The sequence below is a fragment of the Coregonus lavaretus genome, assembly GCF_964263955.1.
Source record: "Coregonus lavaretus genome assembly, chromosome: 1".
Lineage (NCBI taxonomy): Eukaryota > Metazoa > Chordata > Actinopteri > Salmoniformes > Salmonidae > Coregonus > Coregonus lavaretus.
This window is the reverse complement of record NC_139988.1, coordinates 71122729-71144607: the sequence shown is the minus strand read 5'-3', so window position 1 is coordinate 71144607 and position 21879 is coordinate 71122729. Positions and strand designations below refer to the sequence as shown.

The following is a 21879-nucleotide window of genomic DNA, read 5'->3' as shown; positions in this document are numbered from 1 at the left end:
ATTGTAGACCTCCACAAGTCTGGTTCATCCTTGGGAGCAATTTCCAAACGCCTGAAGGTACCACATTTATCTGTACAAACAATAGTGCGCAAGTATAAACACCATGGGACCACGCAGCCGTCATACCGCTGTCACGCTCTGGCTCCGGGACTGTGTAGTTTGAGCCAGGGTGTATTCATTTGGTTGTGTTGGGTATAGGGTGTGTTCATTTGGTTGTGTTTGGTTTTGGTTGTAGTGTCTTGTCTCGTCATGTGACTCCCAATCGGAGGTAACGAGTGTCAGCTGTCGGCTCGTTATCTCTGATTGGGAGCCATATGTAAACTGTCAGTGTTCACCTTAGGGTTGTGGGTTTTTGTTCCATGTTTCAGTCTGTGTACTGAGGACTTCACTATCCGTCATTGTTTATTGTTTTCTCGTTCGTGCACTTTAACTTTAATAAAGTCATGTTCGCTACAAACGCTGCGCTTTGGTCCACTCCTTCCGTAGACGGCCGTGACAGAAAAACCCACCAAAAAAGGACCAAGCAGCGTGTCCAGGAGCAAGGAGACTGGACATGGGAGGAAGCGCCGGGTAAGGAGATCGAGAGGCTGGCGATGGCCCAGGTGGGCAAATCGTGGTCCTGGGAGGACATGCTCGGGGGCAAGGGACCTTGGGGGAGGATCAAGGCCCTGGCGAGAGAGGAGCAACGGCGTCAGCAGGGCCATCGTCGGAAGGACGAGAGGCAACCCCAAAAAGTTTTTTGGGGGGGGCACATGGCTTGGGCGGCTGGGCAGCAGGAGGCTGCCACAGGGAGACGTGGAGAGAAGGCTACCGGATTACGGGAGCCATTGGCGAGTAGAGGGAGGGAAGTAGTGGAGGCACGGCGTGAGAGACTGAGGTGTGTTACGGGGGGAGGTCCGGCCCGCTCCTGCTCCCCACACCAAGCCAGTGGTGTGCGTCGTCAGTGCAGCACGGCCCGTGCCTGTTCCCCACACCAAGCCAGTGGTGTGCGTCGTCAGTCCGGCACGGCACGTGCCTGTTCCACTGGAGCCGGATCCGCTGCCTAGGCGGAGTGCCCACCCGGTCCCTCCCCTGTTGTGTTTCGTTGGCGCGGTCGGAGTCCTGGCTCGGGGGACTCTCGTATGTTGAGCCAGGGTGTTAGTTTCTATGTTTTGTTGTGGGTTCTAGGTTATTGTATTTCTTTGTTTGAGTGACTCCCAATCAGAGGTAACGAGTGTCAGCTGTTGGCTCGTTGTCTCTGATTGGGAGCCATATTTAACTATCTGTCTTTCACGTTGTGTTTGTGGTTTCTTGTTCATTTCGGTTTGTGTGAAACCGTAGACGTCACGTTTTCGTTTTTGATCGTGTGATCATTTATAGTAATAAAATATGTTCACCTTCAACGCTGCGCATTGGTCCTCTATGTGTGACGATCGTGACAACCGCTCAGGAAGGAGACGCGTTCTGTCTCCTAGAGATTAACGTACTTTCGTGCGAAAAGTGCAAATCAATCCCAGAACAACAGCAAAGGACCTTGTGAAGATGCTGGAGGAAACAGGTACAAAAGCATCTATATCCACAGTAAAATGAGTCCTATATCGACATAACCTGAAAGGCCGCTCAGCAAGGAAGAAGCCACTGCTCCAAAACCGCCATAAAAATGCCAGACTACGGTTTGCAACTGCACATGGGGACAAAGATTGTACTTTTTGGAGAAATGTACTCTGGTCTGATGAAACAAAAATAGAACTGTTTGGCCATAATGACCATCGTTATGTTTGGAGGAAAAAGGGGGTGTCTTGTAAGCTGAAGAACACCAACCCAACCGTGAAGCACGGGAGTGGCAGCATCATGCTTTGGGGGTGCTTTGCTGCAGGAGGGACTGGTGCACTTCACAAAATAGATGGCATCATGAGGAAGGACAATTATGTGGATATATTGGAGCAACATCTCAAGACATCAGTCAGGAAGTTAAAGCTTGGTCGCAAATGGGTCTTCCAAATGGACAATGACCCCAAGCATACTTCCAAAGCAAAATGGTTTAAGGACAACAAAGTCAAGGTATTGGAGTGGCCATCACAAAGCCCGGACCTCAATTCTATAGAAAATGTGTGGGCAGAACTGAAAAGGCGAGTGCGAGCAAGGAGGCCTACAAACCTGACTCAGTTACACCAGCTCTGTCAGGAGGAATGGGCCAAAATACACTCAACGTATTGTGGGAAGCTTGTGGAAGGCTACCTGAAACGTTTGACCCAAGTTCAACAATTTAAAGGCAATGCTACCAAATACTAATTGAGTGTATGTAAACTTCCTACCCACTGGGAATGTGATGAAAGTAATAAAAGCTTAAATAAATCATTCTCTCTACTATTATTCTGACATTTCACATTCTTAAAATAAAGTGGTGATCCTAACTGACCTAAAACAGGGAATTTTTGTAAAACGGGTAAAATGTGTATTTCACCAGCCACGTTGGGTGGTCAGGGCTCCACAGTGTGAGCATTTCACTCGCATTTGTGAATACAAATAGTCGAGTATGATCACATTTATAGTAAAATAAATGCTTCAGTAGCTGTTTTCAAAGTATTTCTGCCGTTTTGTTTCATACAGTGAGGGAAAAAAGTATTTGATCCCCTCCTGATTTTGTAAATTTGCCCACTGACAAAGAAATGATCAGTCTATAATTTTAATGATAGGTTTATTTGAACAGTGAGAGACAGAATAACAACAAAAACATCCAGAAAAACGCATGTCAAAAATGTTATAAATTTATTTGCATTTTAATGAGGGAAATAAGTATTTGACCCCTCTGCAAAACATGACTTAGTACTTGGTGGCAAAACCCTTGTTGGCAATTTTTACATTTACATTTTAGTCATTTAGCAGACGCTCTTATCCAGAGCGACTTACAGTTAGTGAATACATATATATATATATTTTTTATACTGGCCCCCTGTGGGAATCGAACCCACAACCCTGGCGTTGCAAACGCCATGCTCTATCAACTGAGCTACATCCCTGCCGGCCATTCCCTCCCCTACCCTGGACGACGCTGGGCCAATTGTGCGCCGCCCATGAGTCTCCCGGTCGCGGCCGGCTGCGACAGAGCCTGGATTCGAACCAGGATCTCTAGTGGCACAGTTAGCACTGCGATGCAGTGCCTTAGACCACTGCGCCAATCAGGAGTCACAATCACAGAGGTCAGACGTTTCTTGTAGTTGGCCACCAGGTTTGCACACATCTCAGGAGGGATTTTGTTCCACTCCTCTTTGCAGATCTTCTCCAAGTCATTAAGGTTTCGAGGCTGACGTTTGGCAACTCAAAACCTTCAGCTCCCTCCACAGATTTTCTATGGGATTAAGGTCTGGAGACTGGCTAGGCCACTCCAGGACCTTAATGTGCTTCTTCTTGAGCCACTCCTTTGTTGCCTTGGCCGTGTGTTTTGGGTCATTGTCATGCTGGAATACCCATCCACAACCCATTTTCAATGCCCTGGCTGAGGGAAGGAGGTTCTCACCCAAGATTTGACGGTACATGGCCCCGTCCATCGTCCTTTTGATGCGGTGAAGTTGTCCTGTCCCCTTAGCAGAAAAACACCCACAAAGCATAATGTTTCCACCTCCATGTTTGACGGTGGGGATGGTGTACTTGGGGTCATAGGCAGCATTCCTCCTCCTCCAAACACGGCGAGTTGAGTTGATGCCAAAGAGCTCGATTTTGGTCTCATCTGACCACAACACTTTCACCCAGTTCTCCTCTGAATCATTCAGATGTTTATTGGCAAACTTCAGACGGCCCTGTATATGTGCTTTCTTGAGCAGGGGGACCTTGCGGGCGCTGCAGGATTTCAGTCCTTCACGGCGTAGTGTGTTACCAATTGTTTTCTTGGTGACTATGGTCCCAGCTGCCTTGAGATCATTGACAAGATCCTCCCGTGTAGTTCTGGGCTGATTCCTCACCGTTCTCATGATCATTGCAGCTCCACAAGGTGAGATCTTGCATGGAGCCTCAGGCCGAGGGAGATTGACAGTCTTTTGTGTTTCTTCATTTTGCGAATAATCGCACCAACTGTTGTCACCTTCTCACCAAGCTGCTTGGCGATGGTCTTGTAGCCCATTCCAGCCTTGTGTAGGTCTACAATCTTGTCCCTGACATCCTTGGAGAGCTCTTTGGTCTTGGCCATGGTGGAGAGTTTGGAATCTGATTGATTGATTGCTTCTGTGGACAGGTGTCTTTTATACAGGTAACAAGCTGCGATTAGGAGCACTCCCTTTAAGAGTGTGCTCCTAATCTCAGCTCGTTACCTGTATAAAAGACACCTGGGCGCCAGAAAATATTTCTGATTGAGAGGGGGTCAAATACTTATTTCCCTCATTAAATGCAAATCAATTTATAAAATTTTTGAAATGCGGTTTTCTGGATTTTTTTGTTGTTATTCTGTCTCTCACTGTTCAAATAAACCTACCAATAAAATTATAGACCGATCATTTCTTTGTCAGTGGGCAAACGTACAAAATCAGCAGGGGATCAAATACTTTTTTCTCTCACTGTAGCTGGTAAATTAATCGCACAAAGTAAAATAACTACGAATCATATATAGTCTATTCCACCTTAGCGCTGCAACACTGCCTGGTTGGGGGCTGTGCGCATGTTCTTTTTTTGAAGCGCTGCGCCCAGGCATAAAAGCTGGTCTAATTTACTTGAAACTAAAGTCTACTGAGGTGAGATTTTGTCCTTGTGTTTCTTGGCTATTTACAATGTTTTGTGTACATGCTAGGTTATTTTTCTATGTTGGAGTTTGAACTGCTAGGGAAGAGAAGACGACGCTTCTACTAGTCAGACTTAATCTCATAGGCACAAACATGACTCGAGTCGCGCTACCACGGGAACCTCCCGCGGGGCAGGTGAATTTCTTTGTCATGTCTGTGATATTTTGGTTAACAGACTCACAATTTGTTTTATTAAACAATATACCACATTACTTCTTACTAGTAATACATTAATTGTTTTAGAAACATTACAAACCATGCTCATCCGTTTTTTTGTGTTTTGTTGGTAACATTTTTGCAGGGATATATATTTGGGCTGGTAAAAATCTGAGTGGCTGGTAGATTTTTAAAATCTTTTTTATATTAGCTGGTGGACCAAAAAGTTAGTTTTATGCTCTATAAGTGGCAAATCATTTGTAAAAATAGAGAAGAGTAACGTCCCAAGGCAACTGCCCTGAGGGATACCGCACTGTACATACTCTCTGAGTTCTATAAGTAACTCTCCAACCATGTGATGGCAAGTGATGTAAAACCATAACAAGTGAGTTTTTTTAATAACAAATTATGATTAGTAACATCAAAGGCTGCACTGAAATCTAACAATACAACTCCAACTATCATCTTATTATACATTTATTTGAGTCAGTGCAGAACAAGTTGAGTGCCCTTCCCTATATGCATGCTGAAAGTCAGTAGTTAACTTGTTCTTTAAAAAATAGCATTATATTTGTTCATACACAATTCTCTCCATTAGTTTACTAAGAACATGCAGCACACTGATTGGGTGGCTTTTAGAGCCAGCAAAGGGTGCTTTACTATTTTTTAGGTAGTGGAATTACTTTAGCTTCCTTCCACGCCTGTGGACACACACTCCTTTAGGCTTTGGTTAAAGACATGGCAAATAGGGGTGCCAACACAGTCTGCTAATGAATGGCTTTATCAAAAGGTTTTGTTATAAATGATCCATCAACTTCAATGAACAATGGAGATAAATTGGGTTTTCTGCCCATAATATAATTTAAGGTGCTCCAAAGTCTTTCCCATTGTTTTTATGTCATTTATCTTGTTTTGTTAATATCATTAATTTTTTTGTTGTTAAGTTTAAGTCACAACATTTCTCAATTGCCAGTATGTAAACCAATCAGCTGAGCAGCCTGATTTGTTTGCCACCTTTTTTGCATCATTTCTTTGAACCATAACATTTTATCAATTCATAATCGATCCAGAGTTGAACCCTGTTAGATGGTTATGGAGATTAACCATATTAGATGGTTATGGAGATGAACTGTATTAGATGGTTATGGAGTTGAATTCTATTTGAGGGATACAGAGTTGAACTCTGTTGAATGGTTACAGAGTTGAACCCCATTAGAGGGCTACGGAGTTGATCCTTATTAGATGGTTATGTAGTTGACCTCTACTCACCGCAGTCTCTCTCATCAGAGCTGTCACCACAGTCGTTGCTGCCGTCACATTTCCAGCGGATGGGCACACAGCGGTGGTTGTCACAACGGAAGTCTCCCAGGGGGTCACAGGTCAACGCCTCTGTGAATGGGTCAGGGTCAGGTTAATGTTTTGAAGTTATTTAGTGAAATGTAATGATACTATTTAGTGTAGACTGCCTAGCAGCATTTTGGGATTTGGACTACTTGGTCAACCATCAATGACTAGAATTTAGTCTACTCAAGGTCTTTATTGTGTGTCTAAGCATAAAAACAGAACAAGACCAGCATTTAAAAGTGGAATGTGAAGGAAAAAGCAGGACCTGGAGCTTACGGAAATATGATTGGTAGCCTACTATACATTTTCTGTATCCATATTCAGACAATGTAACTCTGCCCTTATCATATCACAAGCATGCACGCACTCTCACACACACACACACACACACACACCACAGTTCTGCTCGTCGGTGTTGTCGATGCAGTCGTTGGAGCCATCACACACGGCCCAGGTGGGGATACACTGGTAGTTGGTCTTACAGGAGAACTCAGTGAGCTCGTCGCATTTATGTTCTGGCCCCACTACAGAGGGAGGAGACAAAGGGATGAAGGGATAGATGGAGAAAAAAGATGGATGCAGTGAGTGTTTCTGCAAGATGGTGTTTTTTAAATGTATTAAGCACTAGTCAGATGACGGAGCCCAATTCTCTCCTGATCCTATAACTGTCACTGTTTCTGTACATAAAACATTAATTCATAATTCAAATATAAAATAATTCAAATATATGCTCTTGTAGTCAAATAACCAGAATATAACATACATTGCAGCCAACATATAAAACACTAGCACCAAACTAAAATCCAGACTCATACAAATACAGCAAACTCACTGCAGATCTCGTAGGGCTCATCCGATCCATCTCCGCAGTCGTCCTGAGCGTCACACACATAGTTGGGCGGGATACACACTCCGCTTGCGCACGTGAACTGGCCCGGTCGGCACGTCTTCTGGGCACAGCCATCCGTGTCCTCGTCACTCCCATCAGAACAGTCGCTGATGCCGTCACAGTGCCATGACACAGGGATGCACTGCTTGTTCTTACACTGGAACTGATTCTCTGCACACCTGTGGTCACCTAGGGGATGGGAGGATTGGGTGTTTTGATTCTAAGGCCACGTCTCTGAAAGTTTTAGTTTATCTTGAGGGATCAGACAGGGTTGTCCTTTTCCCCCCATGTTTGTTCGTAATCGCAATTAAAGACACTACAACAGGAAGATGCATGCATTTTGAGTGTATGAATTGGACTCTAGAGCAGTTGAACAATCACATAACACTGTGGGTTTCTGACGCTACTAGAAAATAAGTGCTGCATTGTCTGATGGATGGAAGTACTACGGTAAAAATGAGGTAAAATAGGGTTTTCGTACTGCAGAGGGCAGCGTCCTCATCTGAACTGTCATGGCAGTCAGCGTGTCCGTCACACAGGAAGCCAGGATAAGTGCAGTTCCCATCCTGGCACTGGAACTGTCCAATTGGACAGTAGCGGGGCGGGCAGGTGAGGGGCTCATCGGACCCGTCACCACAGTCGGACTGACCATCACACTTCCACCAGATAGAGACACACCTAGGGGATTAGAAGGAGAGAGGGAGGTGGGAGAGTAAAGAGTTAATTAATTAAACATATTGAATTTAGACAACTGTGCAACCACACAAGTTATCAAGCAAATAGTCACATGGCTCCAAATACCCTTTTCACACTTACCGAACCAAACTGTGCTTGCTCAAATATTTCACATTGTCCTTTTCAGGCAAGCTTAGTACAGCTTAGTTTAGCTCAGCTCAGTAGTGTGAAAGCCGTAAATTGTACGGTTGTGTCAGTATCTGTAGCTCAGTTGGTAGAGCATGGCGCTTGCAACGCCAGGGTTGTGGGTTCGTTTCCCACGGGGGGCCAGTATGAAAATGTATGCACTCACTAACTGTAAGTCGCTCTGGATAAGAGCGTCTGCTAAATTCCAAAAAAAATAAACAATAAAAAAACAAAACACACAAAAATAAACCCCTGATTCAAATTATATTACATGGAAAACAAACAAATATTCCTGATAAGTGACAGAAATTCAGACTGACTTCTCGTTGTCTCCGCAGCGGAACTGGGTGCTGGAACAGTCGGCCACACACTGGATCTTGAAGCCCACGGAAAGGCCAATGAAGTGGTCTGGACACTCACACGTAGCGCTGGTCCCACCAGGACCAATCAGACACAGGTGGCTACAGGTTAGGTGGTGTGTGGCACATGGGTTATCACCTAGGAAACACCAATCAGCAGCCATAAGAATGGACGCATCTATGATGCTAATAATGTTGTCTCAATTGACATGTAATACATTTAGCAAAGCTGTTATCCAGTAAGTGCATTCAACTAAGGTAGAGGAAAACAACCACATAAAGTCTTGTTTAAATAAGCTGCTATCTACAAAATCAGTGCCAGTAAGAAAAGACAAATAAGAGTGCAAATGCAGGAAAGACAAGTATAACAGTAAAGTGTAGACAAATGAAAATTAAGCAAGCAATGTATGGGAATTCCAAAAGGTCAAAGGGCACAGTACTATACATACTGTGAGGCTGCCTGTAGGGATGGTATACATGGATGTCATTTGGCCGGTGTGTGTTGTTGCCCATGACGACGCGGCTGGCGCCAGTGTACTTGTGGGCCTTCTCAACGGTGTGGGTGTTCCAGTCAGTCCAGTAGACCCAGTCTTCAAACAGGGTGATGGCAAAGGGGTGAGGCAGGGAGCCTGCTATGGCCCGGTGGCGGTTCTCCCCATCCATATCAGCAAAACTTTAGAGAGTTAGAGAGAGGGCATATACATTAGTGTATAAATCAATGTAATGTTCTGTTGTCTTTGTTTTGTTCTTGTCTATTGTTTTTTAAAATGTGTTTTTTGTGCACACCAAGAAGAGTAACTGTTACGACTGTAACAGCTAATGGGGATCCAAATAAACAAACAAAGTGTATATCAATGTAAAGTTCTGTGGGTTGATCCTGTCTGACCTCATTGATCATAATCTCTGGTCTCCAAACAGGCAAGTTTGAGAAGGATGGGACCGGGCTCCTTGCTTTCTTCCTAACTAAAGAGTGTTTTCCTCCATTGCCTTGACTTGCTCTACTAGGGGTTTTCTTACCTACGTATCATCAGTGTGTTTTTCTTCAACTGAACATGTTCTCCTTCAACCCTGATACTCAAGGCATAGATGTGATGGGGTCATAAGGCCTTATTTTCCTGCACTTTCACACTTTTATGATAAAGCACAATAGTACTACATAGAAAAGCATTAGAGTGAATTATTAATTTAATCTCTGAAGACAGTGTTGTGTTGATGTCTCACTCCAGGAAATTGAGGTGGGAGTCGGCGAAGAAGATCTTGTTGGTGGTGTAGTCAATGGTCAGGGCACTGGGCCACTCCAGCTTGGTGGTGATGAGGGCAGTGGCGTTGGTGCCATCCATACCAACCCTGCCAATGTAGGCGGTGTCCCCCCAGTCTGTCCAATACAGCCAGCTGCAGGCAGAGAGAATAAAATGGAGAGTAAAGTAAAAGAGAACAAAGAATTAGATGTAATTTATAATAATATATACAAATAAAAGGATTATTGAAAAACGCCTCAATATCTGCCATTAATTAAGAATGCCCCCTCTCTTCCTCTATCATGCAGGTGGGGATGTGTGGGACCTCGTGTGTGTGTATGTTAGTACCACAGGTTGTTGGTGGCACCTTAATTGGGGAGAACGGGCTTGTGGTAATAGCTGGAGCGGAATCAGTGGAATGGTATCAAATACATCAAATACATGGTTTCCATGTGTTTGATGCCATTCCATTCGCTCCGTTCCAGCCATTATTATGAGCCGTCCTCTCCTCAGAAGCCTCCACTGGTTAGTACCCATATTTGGGGTTGACGGCCACGGCACGGGGCCGGACAAAGCAGTAGGTGGAGTTAGGCCCCATGCAGCCACTCAGCAACTTCTTCTGGAAACGACCATCCAGCTCTGACACGTGAAGAGAGCCGTAGTAACTGTCTACCCAGTAGAGCTTCCTTTGGGATACACACACATAAACATATAAGAATGACTATGGGCATATGCATAGATACACATATTATATATACAGACCTACATATAATTGTAAGGAGATACAAATGTGTCATTATCAGCCAACTGTAGGCTCTAATCAAAATCTGAATTATGAGACAGATTTATTAAACTTTTAAACAGAACACATACAGTGCATCGTGAAATTATTCACACTCACAGTTTTGCTCACCTGTCCTTCCTAACTGAGCTGCCGGAGATTAAGGAAACTGCATCGCCATGAGGCCAATGATTGAAAAATTACAATCAAGCTCTGATGCCCCCCCCCCCCTTCACTTACCTGCCAACCCAATCCACCGCCAGCCCCTCGGCCCCTACCACGTTGTTATCCACTATCGTCTCCCTTTCACTGCCGTCAAATCGCATCCTCTCGATCCGCCCCATTCCCGCATCCAACCAGTACAGCCTCTTTTCGTAATGGTCGAAATCCAGCGGCACCACATTCGACAGCCCTTGCAGAATCACGCTCAGCTGCGAACCATCAGTCGTCAAATTACGAATGTAATAACGATTACTGTACAGCAGATAAGGGGCGATGCCGCTGTTCTGGCGGCACGTGCGCCCATCTGGCTCGCGCACGTAGCCCGGGGCGCATTTGCAGTGGAAGGAGCCGGCGGAGTTCTCGCAGATCTGGCTACAGGCGGCGGGCGTGTCGCGGCACTCGTCCAGGTCTGCGCACGCCTTACCATCAGGCATGAGGTGGTAGCCGGCATTACACGAGCAGTAGTAACCTGTCAGGGTGTCTGTGCAGAGCTGGGCACACTTGTGGACCGACGGATCTTGGCATTCGTTAATTCCTACACAGAGGAGAGAGGGAAGGAGATAGAGGGAGGCAGGATGAGTTCTGTAAGATTAAGATGTGCTGTAAGATTAGTCTAGGAATCCAAATCAAAGTTCCATTTTCCTACTCTAAATTCTAATGTTTTTACTGCAAATACTAATTTCCTACTCCTTATACATATTTTCTACTCCAAATACTAATTTCCTACTCCAAATACAGTGTACGTCTGGAAATATCATAGATTTAGTTAGGTTACATTCGCATACCTATTGTACAACTGACACAACCTCCATTCACTCAAAGAAAATAAATCCACCCCTTCCCCATTGTGTTACATCCATTGCTGTAAGAGAGATCTTACCACATCCCTTCTCATCACTGTTATCCGAGCAGTCCTTCTGCGAGTTGCAGACCTTGTGGATGTCAATACACTCGCCCGACTTGCACAGGTACTCTCCTGGGGCACAGGTAGGCTGGGGGGTGCTGCACAAACCCTCTGCCTCGTCAGAACCGTCCAGACAGTCGGCCTCGCCGTCACAGGCAAAGGAGGCTGGGATGCAGGCGCCGTTTTGGCAGGTGAACTGGTAGCTGGTGCAGGTGTCGTAGGAACAGCCCAGCTCGTCGCTGCCATCCCCGCAGTCGTTGACTCGGTCACAGCTAACAGGAAGGGAGGTAAACAATGGGTTATAGATGGGTTATGACATCTGTGTAAGTACCCCTACTCTTCAAAACAAAATGTTACCCAATGTACAGTATATGTTTAGAGAGAGAGAAAACAGGCACACTAAAAACAACAATTATTTACATAAGTATTCAGACCCTGTGCTATGAGACTCGAAATTGAGCTCAGGTGTATCCTGTTTCCATTCATCATCCTTGAGGTGTTTCTACAACTTGATTGGAGTCCACCTGTGGTAAATTCAATTGATTGGACATGATTTGGAAAGCACATACCTGTCTATATAAGGTCCCACAGTTGACAGTGCATGTCAGAGCAAAAACCAAGCCATGAGGTCAAAGGAATTGTCCGTAGAGCTCCAAGACAGGATTGTGTTGAGGCACAGATCTGGGGAAGGGTACCAAAAAATATCTGCAGCATTGAAGGTCCATAAGAACACAGTGGCCTCCATCATTCTTAAATGGAAGAAGTTTGGAACCACCAAACTGAGCAATCCCCATCCAACCTGACAGAGCTTGAGAAGATCTGCAGAGAAGAATGGGAGAATACAGGTGTGCCAAGCTTGTAGCGTTATACCCAAGAAGACTCAAGGCTGTAATCGCTGCCAAAGGTGCTTCAATAGGTCTCCCGAGTGGCGCAGTGGTCTAAGGCACTGCAGTGCAGTGCTAGCTGTGCCACTAGAGATCCTGGTTCGAATCCAGGCTCTGTCGTAGCCGGCCGCGACTGGGAGACCCATGGGGCGGCGCACAATTGGCCTAGCATCGTCCAGGGTATGGAAGGGAATGGCCGGCAGGGATGTAGCTCAGTTGGTAGAGCATGGCGTTTGCAACGCCAGGGTTGTGGGTTCGTTTCCCACGGGGGGCCAGAATGAAATTTTTAAAAAATAATAATGTATGCACTCACTACCTGTAAGTCTCTCTGGATAAGAGTGTCTGCTAAATGACTAAAATGTAATAAAGTACTGAGTAAAGGGTCTGAATACTTATGTGATATTTCAGTAGTTTTTATATGTTTTGTGGAAAAATTCAAGGGGTCTGAATATTTTCCGAATGCACTGTATAGCTAAATCCAGCTTGAAGTACCATTTAAAAAATGTTGGTCGCAAAATCTGGTGAGATCTAGGATAATGAAAAAACGGCTAGCTAGGGCTTGTCTGAGTGGTTGGCTGTGAAAACCCTCACCCGCTAGTACACTTAAACTGATTCACTAAGATCTGCCCACTATAGTGCTGTCTAGGTTTGGGCGGTATACCGTATATACCGTATTTGGAAATAGCCACAGGATGGTTTTTTAATACCGTCAAAACTATTTCTTTGAAGTTTTTCAATAAATTGTCATATTTGTAGCTACTTTTTAGGTAAATACCTGCAGTCAACTTGTGCAATACATTAGGAGATAAAGAATATTGGGTTCTTCATTTCACCCGTCACATGATTTTACATTAAGCTTACCACAGTTCCCCAGAACATTTGAGCCAGTCACGTGTTTGTTTGTAACTAGCACAACAGGAGAAAGCGGGAGCAGGTGATTCCAGCTGTGTATTGACAGGGGTCACATTTTATATTGAAAGTCAAGTGTTTTGTTGCAACTATAGTTTTCCTTTACAGAAAATACATTAGTGCATCACATTCGGCAGAAAATAGCTTAATTTCCATCAGATGACAATAGAAGTGCAACGCTATTTGGCTGGCAGTCATATATTGGCCAAATATTTCAAATGTTTATCATAGAAAGAATGTATCCAGCTACATTTCCTAATGTTTTGTTTACATTTTACCAGAGAAAAGTAGGCTGGCTAAACCAAGAGAAAAGTACTGGAGAAAAGTAGCTCCACATCAGTCAGAGCGCTGTTTGCTGATAGAATGCCTCTGTTCATGAATTCTCATCCAAGTGAAGAAGTGCAACTGAAGCACAAAATTTGTCTGATGCCGAGCAGAAATTACAATAAGAATTTAACATTTGCGTTTACAAAACGCAGCAAGATTTCTCGTTTGATATTTTAGAAAAATGAAGAAAACTGCGTTTACCCGACCCCTAAGTTGAACTTGCTAGTTATCTAAGTAAGTGGCTGAATTAATAAGGTGACGGAGCATCATATTGCGTTAGCTTTCTGCCATGTTTGAGAAGTCAAAGCCCTTTGGATGAGTTATCTGTACAGCTGCCACTGCTATCTTTTGATTTCCTTGCGTTTTTTCTCCTCTCCGTTTCTCGGCCCGTCTGCTCCCCTTCCTCTTCTCCGAGCAAAGCGGGCAGACACGTTGTCCTAGCGACTCCAGAATCCAGGCATGTACACATGCTGCTCCAGAGGGCTTCCTTCAGACAAGCATGCATCAAAACTTTGTTCATTTGCACATTCTCTCGTTCACATTCCTTGTAAATGTACAAACTCACCAAAAATGACATTCAGTAGCTCCTACCTATATACTGTATGTATAACTTCATGACCTGGATTGGCGATCTTTGCAATTTGTTTATTAGCATGTTTAGCTAGCATCCTCCATGGAAATTCGCTATTACTTGTGCTAATTTTGTTAGCATTCTGGTAATAGACGCCAAATGGGCATTTTTGCGAACCCTAGTGCTGTCCAGTCAGAACATGATGTTGAGGCCCATGCTGAACACTCCACACAGCTGATTCCATTAAAAGTTATTTATATTGTTGTATGGTTCTAAAAGGGGAAACAATACAATCATCAGTATCCATTAGAAGATACTAAGATAAATATACACATGCAATATAACAAGAAGCAGATGAGCAAACTGTGGAATAATATACACCTATGAATGAATACAATAGTATAGCACCTAGACATCCTCGAAGAATAAACATGGCCAAAGAGACAGAAATAGAAGGCCTAAGGTCATGGAGCTTTATGGCTATCTCTGTGGCCTGGCTGAGATCTTAACTTAGGTCTACTGCACATGTGCTGGCGCACAGAAAGAGCTACAACATTCTGGAAACTTCTAGAATCTGTAGAATGACACCAGCTACTATACAAGTAACACAAGAGACATATTGCAGATATAAACATACTGCAGCGGTAGCATGCATATAATATAAACATATTGCAGCGGGGGCATGCAAGTAATACAAAACATTGCTAATATATACCAATGAGTAGGCTAGTCGCACTCAGTAAACACACTTGTAGCAATGAATAACGATACTAGACGAAGTAGCATACACACACAAACAAACAAAAAAGATGGCGCCGGAAGAGATGGCTGCCGTTTTACAACCCCCTAACCAACTGTGCTATTATGTGTGTTTTTTCGCGTTATTTGTAATTTATTCTGTACATAATGTTTCTGCCACTGTCTCTTATGACCAAAAAGAGCTTCTGGATATCAGGAGAGCGATTACTCACCTCGTATTGGACTAAGACTTTTTCTTCAACGAGTCGGACGCAAACAATATTCTACAGACACCCGACAAGGCCCAAATACGCGTCATTACATTGAGAAAGAGACGGAGATATCGTAGACGTAGGTAGGGGTGCCTTGTATGGATCCGAAGGCAAGCAAGTAATCTGCCTCTTCCATCAGTTCTATTAGCCAACGGCAAGCGAGTAATCTGCCTCTTCCATCAGTCCTATTAGCCAACGTACAATCATTGGAAAAAAAATACCAACTGTATCCTACCAACAGAGTCGTGGCTGAACGACGACATGGATAACATACAGCTGGTGGGATATATGCTACATCGGCAGGATAGAACGGCTGACTCTGGTAAGACAAGGGATGGTGGTCTGTGTATATATGTAAACAACAGCTGGTGCACAAAATCTAATATTAAGGAAGTCTCAAGGTTTTGCTCACCTGAGGTAGAGTATCTCATGATAAGCTGTAGACCACACTATTTACCAAGAGAGTTTTCATCTATATTTTTCGTAGCTGTCTATTTACCACCACAAACCGATGCTGGCACTAAGACTGCACTATATGAGCTGTATAAGGCCATAAGCAAACAGGAAAACACTCATCCAGAGGCAGCGCTCCTAGTGGCCGGGGACTTTAATGCAGGGAAACTTACATCCGTTCTACCTCATTTCTACCAGCATGTTAAACGTGCAACCAGAGGGGAAAAAAACTCCAGACCACCTTTACTCAACACACAGAGAAGCGTACAAAGCTCTCCCTCGGCCTCCATTTGTCAAATCTGACCATAATTCTATCCTCCTGGTTCCTGCTTATAAACAAAAACTAAAGCAGGAAGCACCAGTGACTCGGTTAATAAGGAAGGGGTCAGATGACACAGGTGCTAAGCTACAGGACTGTTTTGATAGCACAGACTGGAATATGTTCCAGGATTCTTACGATGGCATTGAGGAGTACACCACATCAGTCACTGGCATCATCAGTGAGTGCATCGATGACGTCGTCCCAACAGTGACAGTATGTGCATTCCCCAACCAGAAGCCATGGATTACAGGCAACATCCGCACTGAGCTGAAGGGCCGTGTGGTGCCAGCATTGGACTGTCCAATTAGCAGAGTAATTTATTGCCAATGGACAAAAAGTCCATTAACAATATACAGTATGAGTCAAACAGACATAGTGGTTCCTCTCCCTCACTTGTTGGTGTTGAGTTCAGCCTGTCCATTTGGTGATGGTAAATCAATGCTTAAACATATTGAACATGGACAGTGTCCATCATAACATGTTAAGACTGTCAATGTATTATGTGTAATGGATTACAATGGGAATTTACCATCACGAATTGGACATACTGTTACATTGCTGAAATGCCCAATTTTCAGGCTCGTTGAACTCGGGATGGCCTAGCAGTGATAGTGGTTCCTCTCCCTCGCTCGTTTGTGTTGATTTCAGCCTGTCCATTTGGTGATGGTAAATCACTGCTTAAACATATTGGAAATGGACAGGGTCCATTTGCCATATGATATATTGCCACTGCCAATATGTCCAGTATAACATATTGGCACTGGCAATATATCATATGGCAAATGGACACTGTCCATTAGCAATATGTTACAATGGGCATTTACCATGACGAATTGGACATGCAGTTAAAGGGTTTAAACTAATAAAGTCCACTACTGGGACACTCTACTGTACAAATACAATTCATATGTGCTGTCCTTTGACTGTTTATGATGATTTTAAGCAATGAGATGGCTGACTTGATTGCTGTCCAATTGCAATATGTTACAATAGCATTTGCCATATGATATATTGCAAGTTCATACTTCCCATTTAGGATATTAAGGGGACCATGTACTGTATTCATATTGATATCTGTAGAGCTACCGGTGACCCTGAACACGTGGCAAAAGGAACTTGGCAAATTGCATATACAGAAGCAGAGTTAGAGCGTAATCTTTAATCCAATGTTATCCTAAGGGAACAACTCGGATTGGTCAAACTGAATGAACCGCCGCACGCAGCTAGAATAACTCTGTTGCTTGTCCACCCCAACCTCCCCCCTGATGACCCCAGTTGAAAACGGCGTGTCTCTGTGTGACCCAGAGGCCGTAAAATGTCAAAAGCATGTTGAAATCACTACTAGTCAGGCTTCATTCCGGGCCTCCTTATTTGCACAGTTGCTGCGGTCAGACCAAGCGAGCTACGGTCAAGTGGGGCACCTTGTTGAACTTGGAACGGCCTAGAGACTACAGTGATGCCATTCATTTGCCTTTCAAAAAATAAAAAAATAAAAAATAAAAATTTCAGTGTTTATTTCAGCCTGTCTGTTTGTTGAATTCAGCCTGTTCATTTGTTGATGGTAAAGTTCATACTTCCCGTTTAGGATATGAAGGTGACCCTGAACACGTGGCAAATTGCATAAACAGAATCAGAGTTAGAGCATAACCTGTAAACCAATGTTATCCTAAGGGAACAACTCGGATGGATCAAACTGAACAAACCGCCGCACGCAGCTAGAATAACTCTGTTGCTTGTCCACACCAACCTCCCCCCAATGACCCAGTCGAAAACGGTGTGTCTCTGTGTGACACAGAGGCCGCAATATGTCAAAATCATGTTGAAATCACTACTAGTCAGGCTTCATTCCAGGCCTTCTTATTTGCACAGTGGCTGCGGTCGGACCGAGCGAGCTATGGTCAAGTGGGGCACCTCGTTGAACTCAGAACGGCCTAGAGACGATAATGGTTCCTCTCCCTTGCTCGTTGGTGTTGATTTCAGCCTGTCCATTTGGTGATGGTAAATCCCTGTTTAAACATATTGGAAATGGACACACTTTGTCCAACTATCACATATGTCAGAGCCGGCCCAAAATTCATAGCGCCTTCTGTTAAAACCATAAAAAACCTAAACCTTGTGATTCTGGGACTTTTCTAAATGTCATCATTTTCATGATGTTAAAAATGAATTGAATATATTGCAAATGGACGAGGCTGTTTCTCGGCCGGAGAACCTCCTAGAGCCACATAACTCACTGTGCAGTACCGACTTAAGCTATAGAACAGGTTTATAAAGTTTCAGAGCTCTAGGTCTGACGGTTCTTTGATGGTTCGAACGCAGGTATCTATTGCAGGCTCCTTGCGTCTGTAAGCCACACACTCTGTCACTCCATCTTGGCTGTGTGTGTGAGTTTTTCTCGGAGGTCTGATGGGCAGTGTGAGCACTTGTCAGGCTAGAGCATGTCTCTATCGGTGCTGTCTCTGTGTCCTGGGCTTAAGGGGTGGTTCCTTGGGTCTCAAAATAATACTTGAAGAACACAGGGCTGTGTGAGTCTGTCCAATTGCAATATGAAATATTGGCACTGGCAATATATTATATGGCAAATGGACACTGTCCATTTGCAATATGAAAATGCACCTAACTTATTGAAGATGGACAAACTTCATACAGAAAATCACAGAAAATCACAGAAATCCCTTAGAGCTCCGAAACTTGCCTTAACGGATTCGCCTTAAAACGCCTCAACTGGATCTATAACGTTTGTCTACAAAAAAAAAAAAAGTTTAGCATCACGAAGATGATGTTGTCCGATTTCTCGTAAACTACGATAGATAAATTGCTGGTTCTATTTTTCCTTACACCGTAGGTTTATGTACTTTGACGTGCAGCGGTCAAATTAGCGCTGTATTACAGTTTTCAGCCTTTAATCCCAGAAAATGTGCATTAACTCAAAGAGCGGTGTGGCTTCGATGCCATCTTGTTTCCAGGCTAAAAGTACATCTGGCCGCCCCTCTGCTCACTGAGTTTCGTCTTTGAAATCTGTTCCGTTTACGAGAAACGGCAATGTCCATTTGGTGATGAAATGTCCATTTGCCATATACTGCGGTTCGCCACCCTGTGGAATTGTCCGGTACAGCAAAAATAATAATAAATAAAAAAGAGTGTCCTGGAAACTTTCTTTCATGACTTCCCGGAAGAACGGGCCTTGGCACTCGACCCGAGGCCGTTGGCCTATTTTTAGCACATCCGCGGACGTTTAGTAAGGGGCCATCCATTTGCCATATGAAATGTCTCATCGATCATACGGCCAATGCCGTTTGCGTCCCTTCGGTAGGCAAGCCTAAATTAGTTCAAGAGTAAAATTTGGCTTAACAAATCACATAAGTTACATGGACTCACTCTGTGTGAAATAATAGGGGTTGACATTAATTTTTTATGACTAACCCTTCCTCTGTCCCCCATACATACAACATATGTATGGTCCCTCAGTCAAGCATTGAATTCTAAGCACAGATTCAACTGCAAAGACCAGGTTGCTTTTCGAAAACGCTCTCTTTAAGTATGGCCAAGTTAATAATTATGCTGTGGTTTATACACTGAGGTGTTTCTAACATGTATTGACTCAGGGAGCTGAATAGTTATACAACGACTATATTTTAGTTATTTAATTTCTATTAACATTACAGTATTTTGTGTAGATTGTTGACAAAAAATGACAAATACATTTTAATCCCACTTTGTAACACAATAAAATGTGAAGAAATTCAAGGGGTCTGAATACTTTTGCAAGGCACTGTACATGACCAGAGAGAGAGAGAAATATAAGGCCTAGCTAGCTTTATGGCTATCTCTCTGGCCTGGCTGAGATCTTAACTTAGGGCTACTGCGCATGTGCTGGCGCACAGAAAGATGATTTCTGAAAACTTGTAGAATGGCATCAGCTACTACTCAAGTAACACAGATATAAACATATTTCAGCGGTAGCATGCATATAATATAAACATATTGCAGCAGGGGCATGCAAGTAATACAAAGCATTTCTAATACATACTAATGAATTGGCTAGTCGCACTCAATAAACACACTTAGCAATAAATAACAATACTAGACGAAATAGTATGCATAGGCTACATACTACAGTGAGGGAAAAAAGTATTTCATCCCCTGCTGATTTTGTACGTTTGCCCACTGACAAAGACATGATCAGTCTATAATTTTAATGGTAGGTATATTTGAACAGTGAGAGACAGAATAACAACAAAAAAATCCAGAAAAACGCATGTTAAAAATGTTAAAAATTGATTTGCATTTTAATGAGGGAAATAAGTATTTGACCCCTCTGCAAAACATTACTTAGTACTTGGTGGCAAAACCCTTGTTGACAATCACAGAAGTCAGACGTTTCTTGTAGTTGGCCACCAGGTTTGCACACATCTCAGGAGGGATTTTGTCCCACTCCTCTTTGCAGATTTTCTCCAAGTCATTCAGGTTTCGAGCCTGACGTTTGGCAACTCGAACCTTCAGCTCCCTCCACAGATTTTCTATGGGATTAAGGTCTGGAGACTGGCTAGGCCACTCAAGGACCTTAATGTGCTTCTTCTTGAGCCACTCCTTTGTTGCCTTGGCCGTGTGTTTTGGGTCATTGTCATGCTGGAATACCCATCCACGACCCATTTTCAATGCCCTGGCTGAGGGAAGGAGGTTCTCACCCAAGATTTGACGGTACATGGCCCCGTCCATCGTCCCTTTGATGCGGTGAAGTTGTCCTGTCCCCTTAGCAGAAAAACATCCACAAAGCATAATGTTTCCACCTTCATGTTTGACAGTGGGGATGGTGTTCTTGGGGTCATAGGCAGCATTCCTCCTCCTCCAAACACGGCGAGTTGAGTTGATGCCAAAGAGCTCGATTTTGGTCTCATCTGACCACAACACTTTCACCCAGTTCTCCTCTGAATCATTCAGATTTTCATTGGCAAACTTCAGACGGGCCTGTATATGTGCTTTCTTGAGCAGGGGGACCTTGCGGGCGCTGCAGGATTTCAGTCCTTCATGGCGTAGTGTGTTACCAATTGTTTTCTTGGTGACTATGGTCCCAGCTGCCTTGAGATCATTGACAAGATCCTCCTGTGTAGTTATGGGCTGATTCCTCACCGTTCTCATGATCATTGCAACTCCACGAGGTGAGATCTTTCATGGAGCCCCAGACCGAGGGAGATTGACAGTTATTTTGTGTTTCTTCCATTTGCGAATAATCGCACCAACTGTTGTCACCTTCTCACCAAGCTGCTTGGCGATGGTCTTGTAGCCCATTCCAGCCTTGTGTAGGTCTACAATCTTGTCCCTGACATCCTCGGAGAGCTCTTTGGTCTTGGCCATGGTGGAGAGTTTGGAATCTGATTGATTGATTGCTTCTATGGACAGGTGTCTTTTATACAGGTAACAAGCAGAGATTAGGAGCACTCCCTTTAAGAGTGTGCTCCTAATCTCAGCTCGTTACCTGTATAAAAGACACCTGGGAGCCAGAAATCTTTCTGATTGAGAGGGGGTCAAATACTTATTTCCCTCATTAAAATGCAAATCAATTTATAACATTTTTGACATGCGTTTTTCTGGATTTTTGTTGTTGTTATTCTGTCTCTCACTGTTCAAATAAACCTACCATTAAAATTATAAACTGATAATTTCTTTGTCAGTGGGCAAACGTACAAAATCAGCAGGGGATCAAATACTTTTTTTCCTCACTGTACAAATAAACTAGAACTAGCATTAACCCGAGACAAAGCAAACAACACTGCAACTTCTTACTTGCAAATGTATCTACACAGTTACAGTACACTGCACAATAAGGTACCCATAACTTACTACTATTGCACCCCCTATTAGCACAACAACATCCCCAACACTCACTTGTCAATGGACACT

At 43.7% G+C, this 21879-nt stretch overlaps 1 protein-coding gene across 1 annotated transcript in view; it reads right to left on the bottom strand.

Moving 5' to 3' along the window:
- The window catches only part of lrp2b (low density lipoprotein receptor-related protein 2b), a gene marked incomplete at both ends in the record, with an annotated part of 143661 nt that overhangs the window by 27932 nt on the left and 93850 nt on the right, over positions 1–21879 (bottom strand). The window contains 10 exons of the mRNA XM_084167517.1: positions 6174–6293; positions 6644–6772; positions 7081–7326; positions 7619–7815; positions 8319–8496; positions 8807–9030; positions 9579–9749; positions 10129–10281; positions 10617–11133; positions 11479–11774. Of these exons, the coding sequence (XP_084023643.1) occupies positions 6174–6293; positions 6644–6772; positions 7081–7326; positions 7619–7815; positions 8319–8496; positions 8807–9030; positions 9579–9749; positions 10129–10281; positions 10617–11133; positions 11479–11774 (2231 nt within the window). The remainder of the gene's footprint in view (positions 1–6173; positions 6294–6643; positions 6773–7080; positions 7327–7618; positions 7816–8318; positions 8497–8806; positions 9031–9578; positions 9750–10128; positions 10282–10616; positions 11134–11478; positions 11775–21879) is intronic.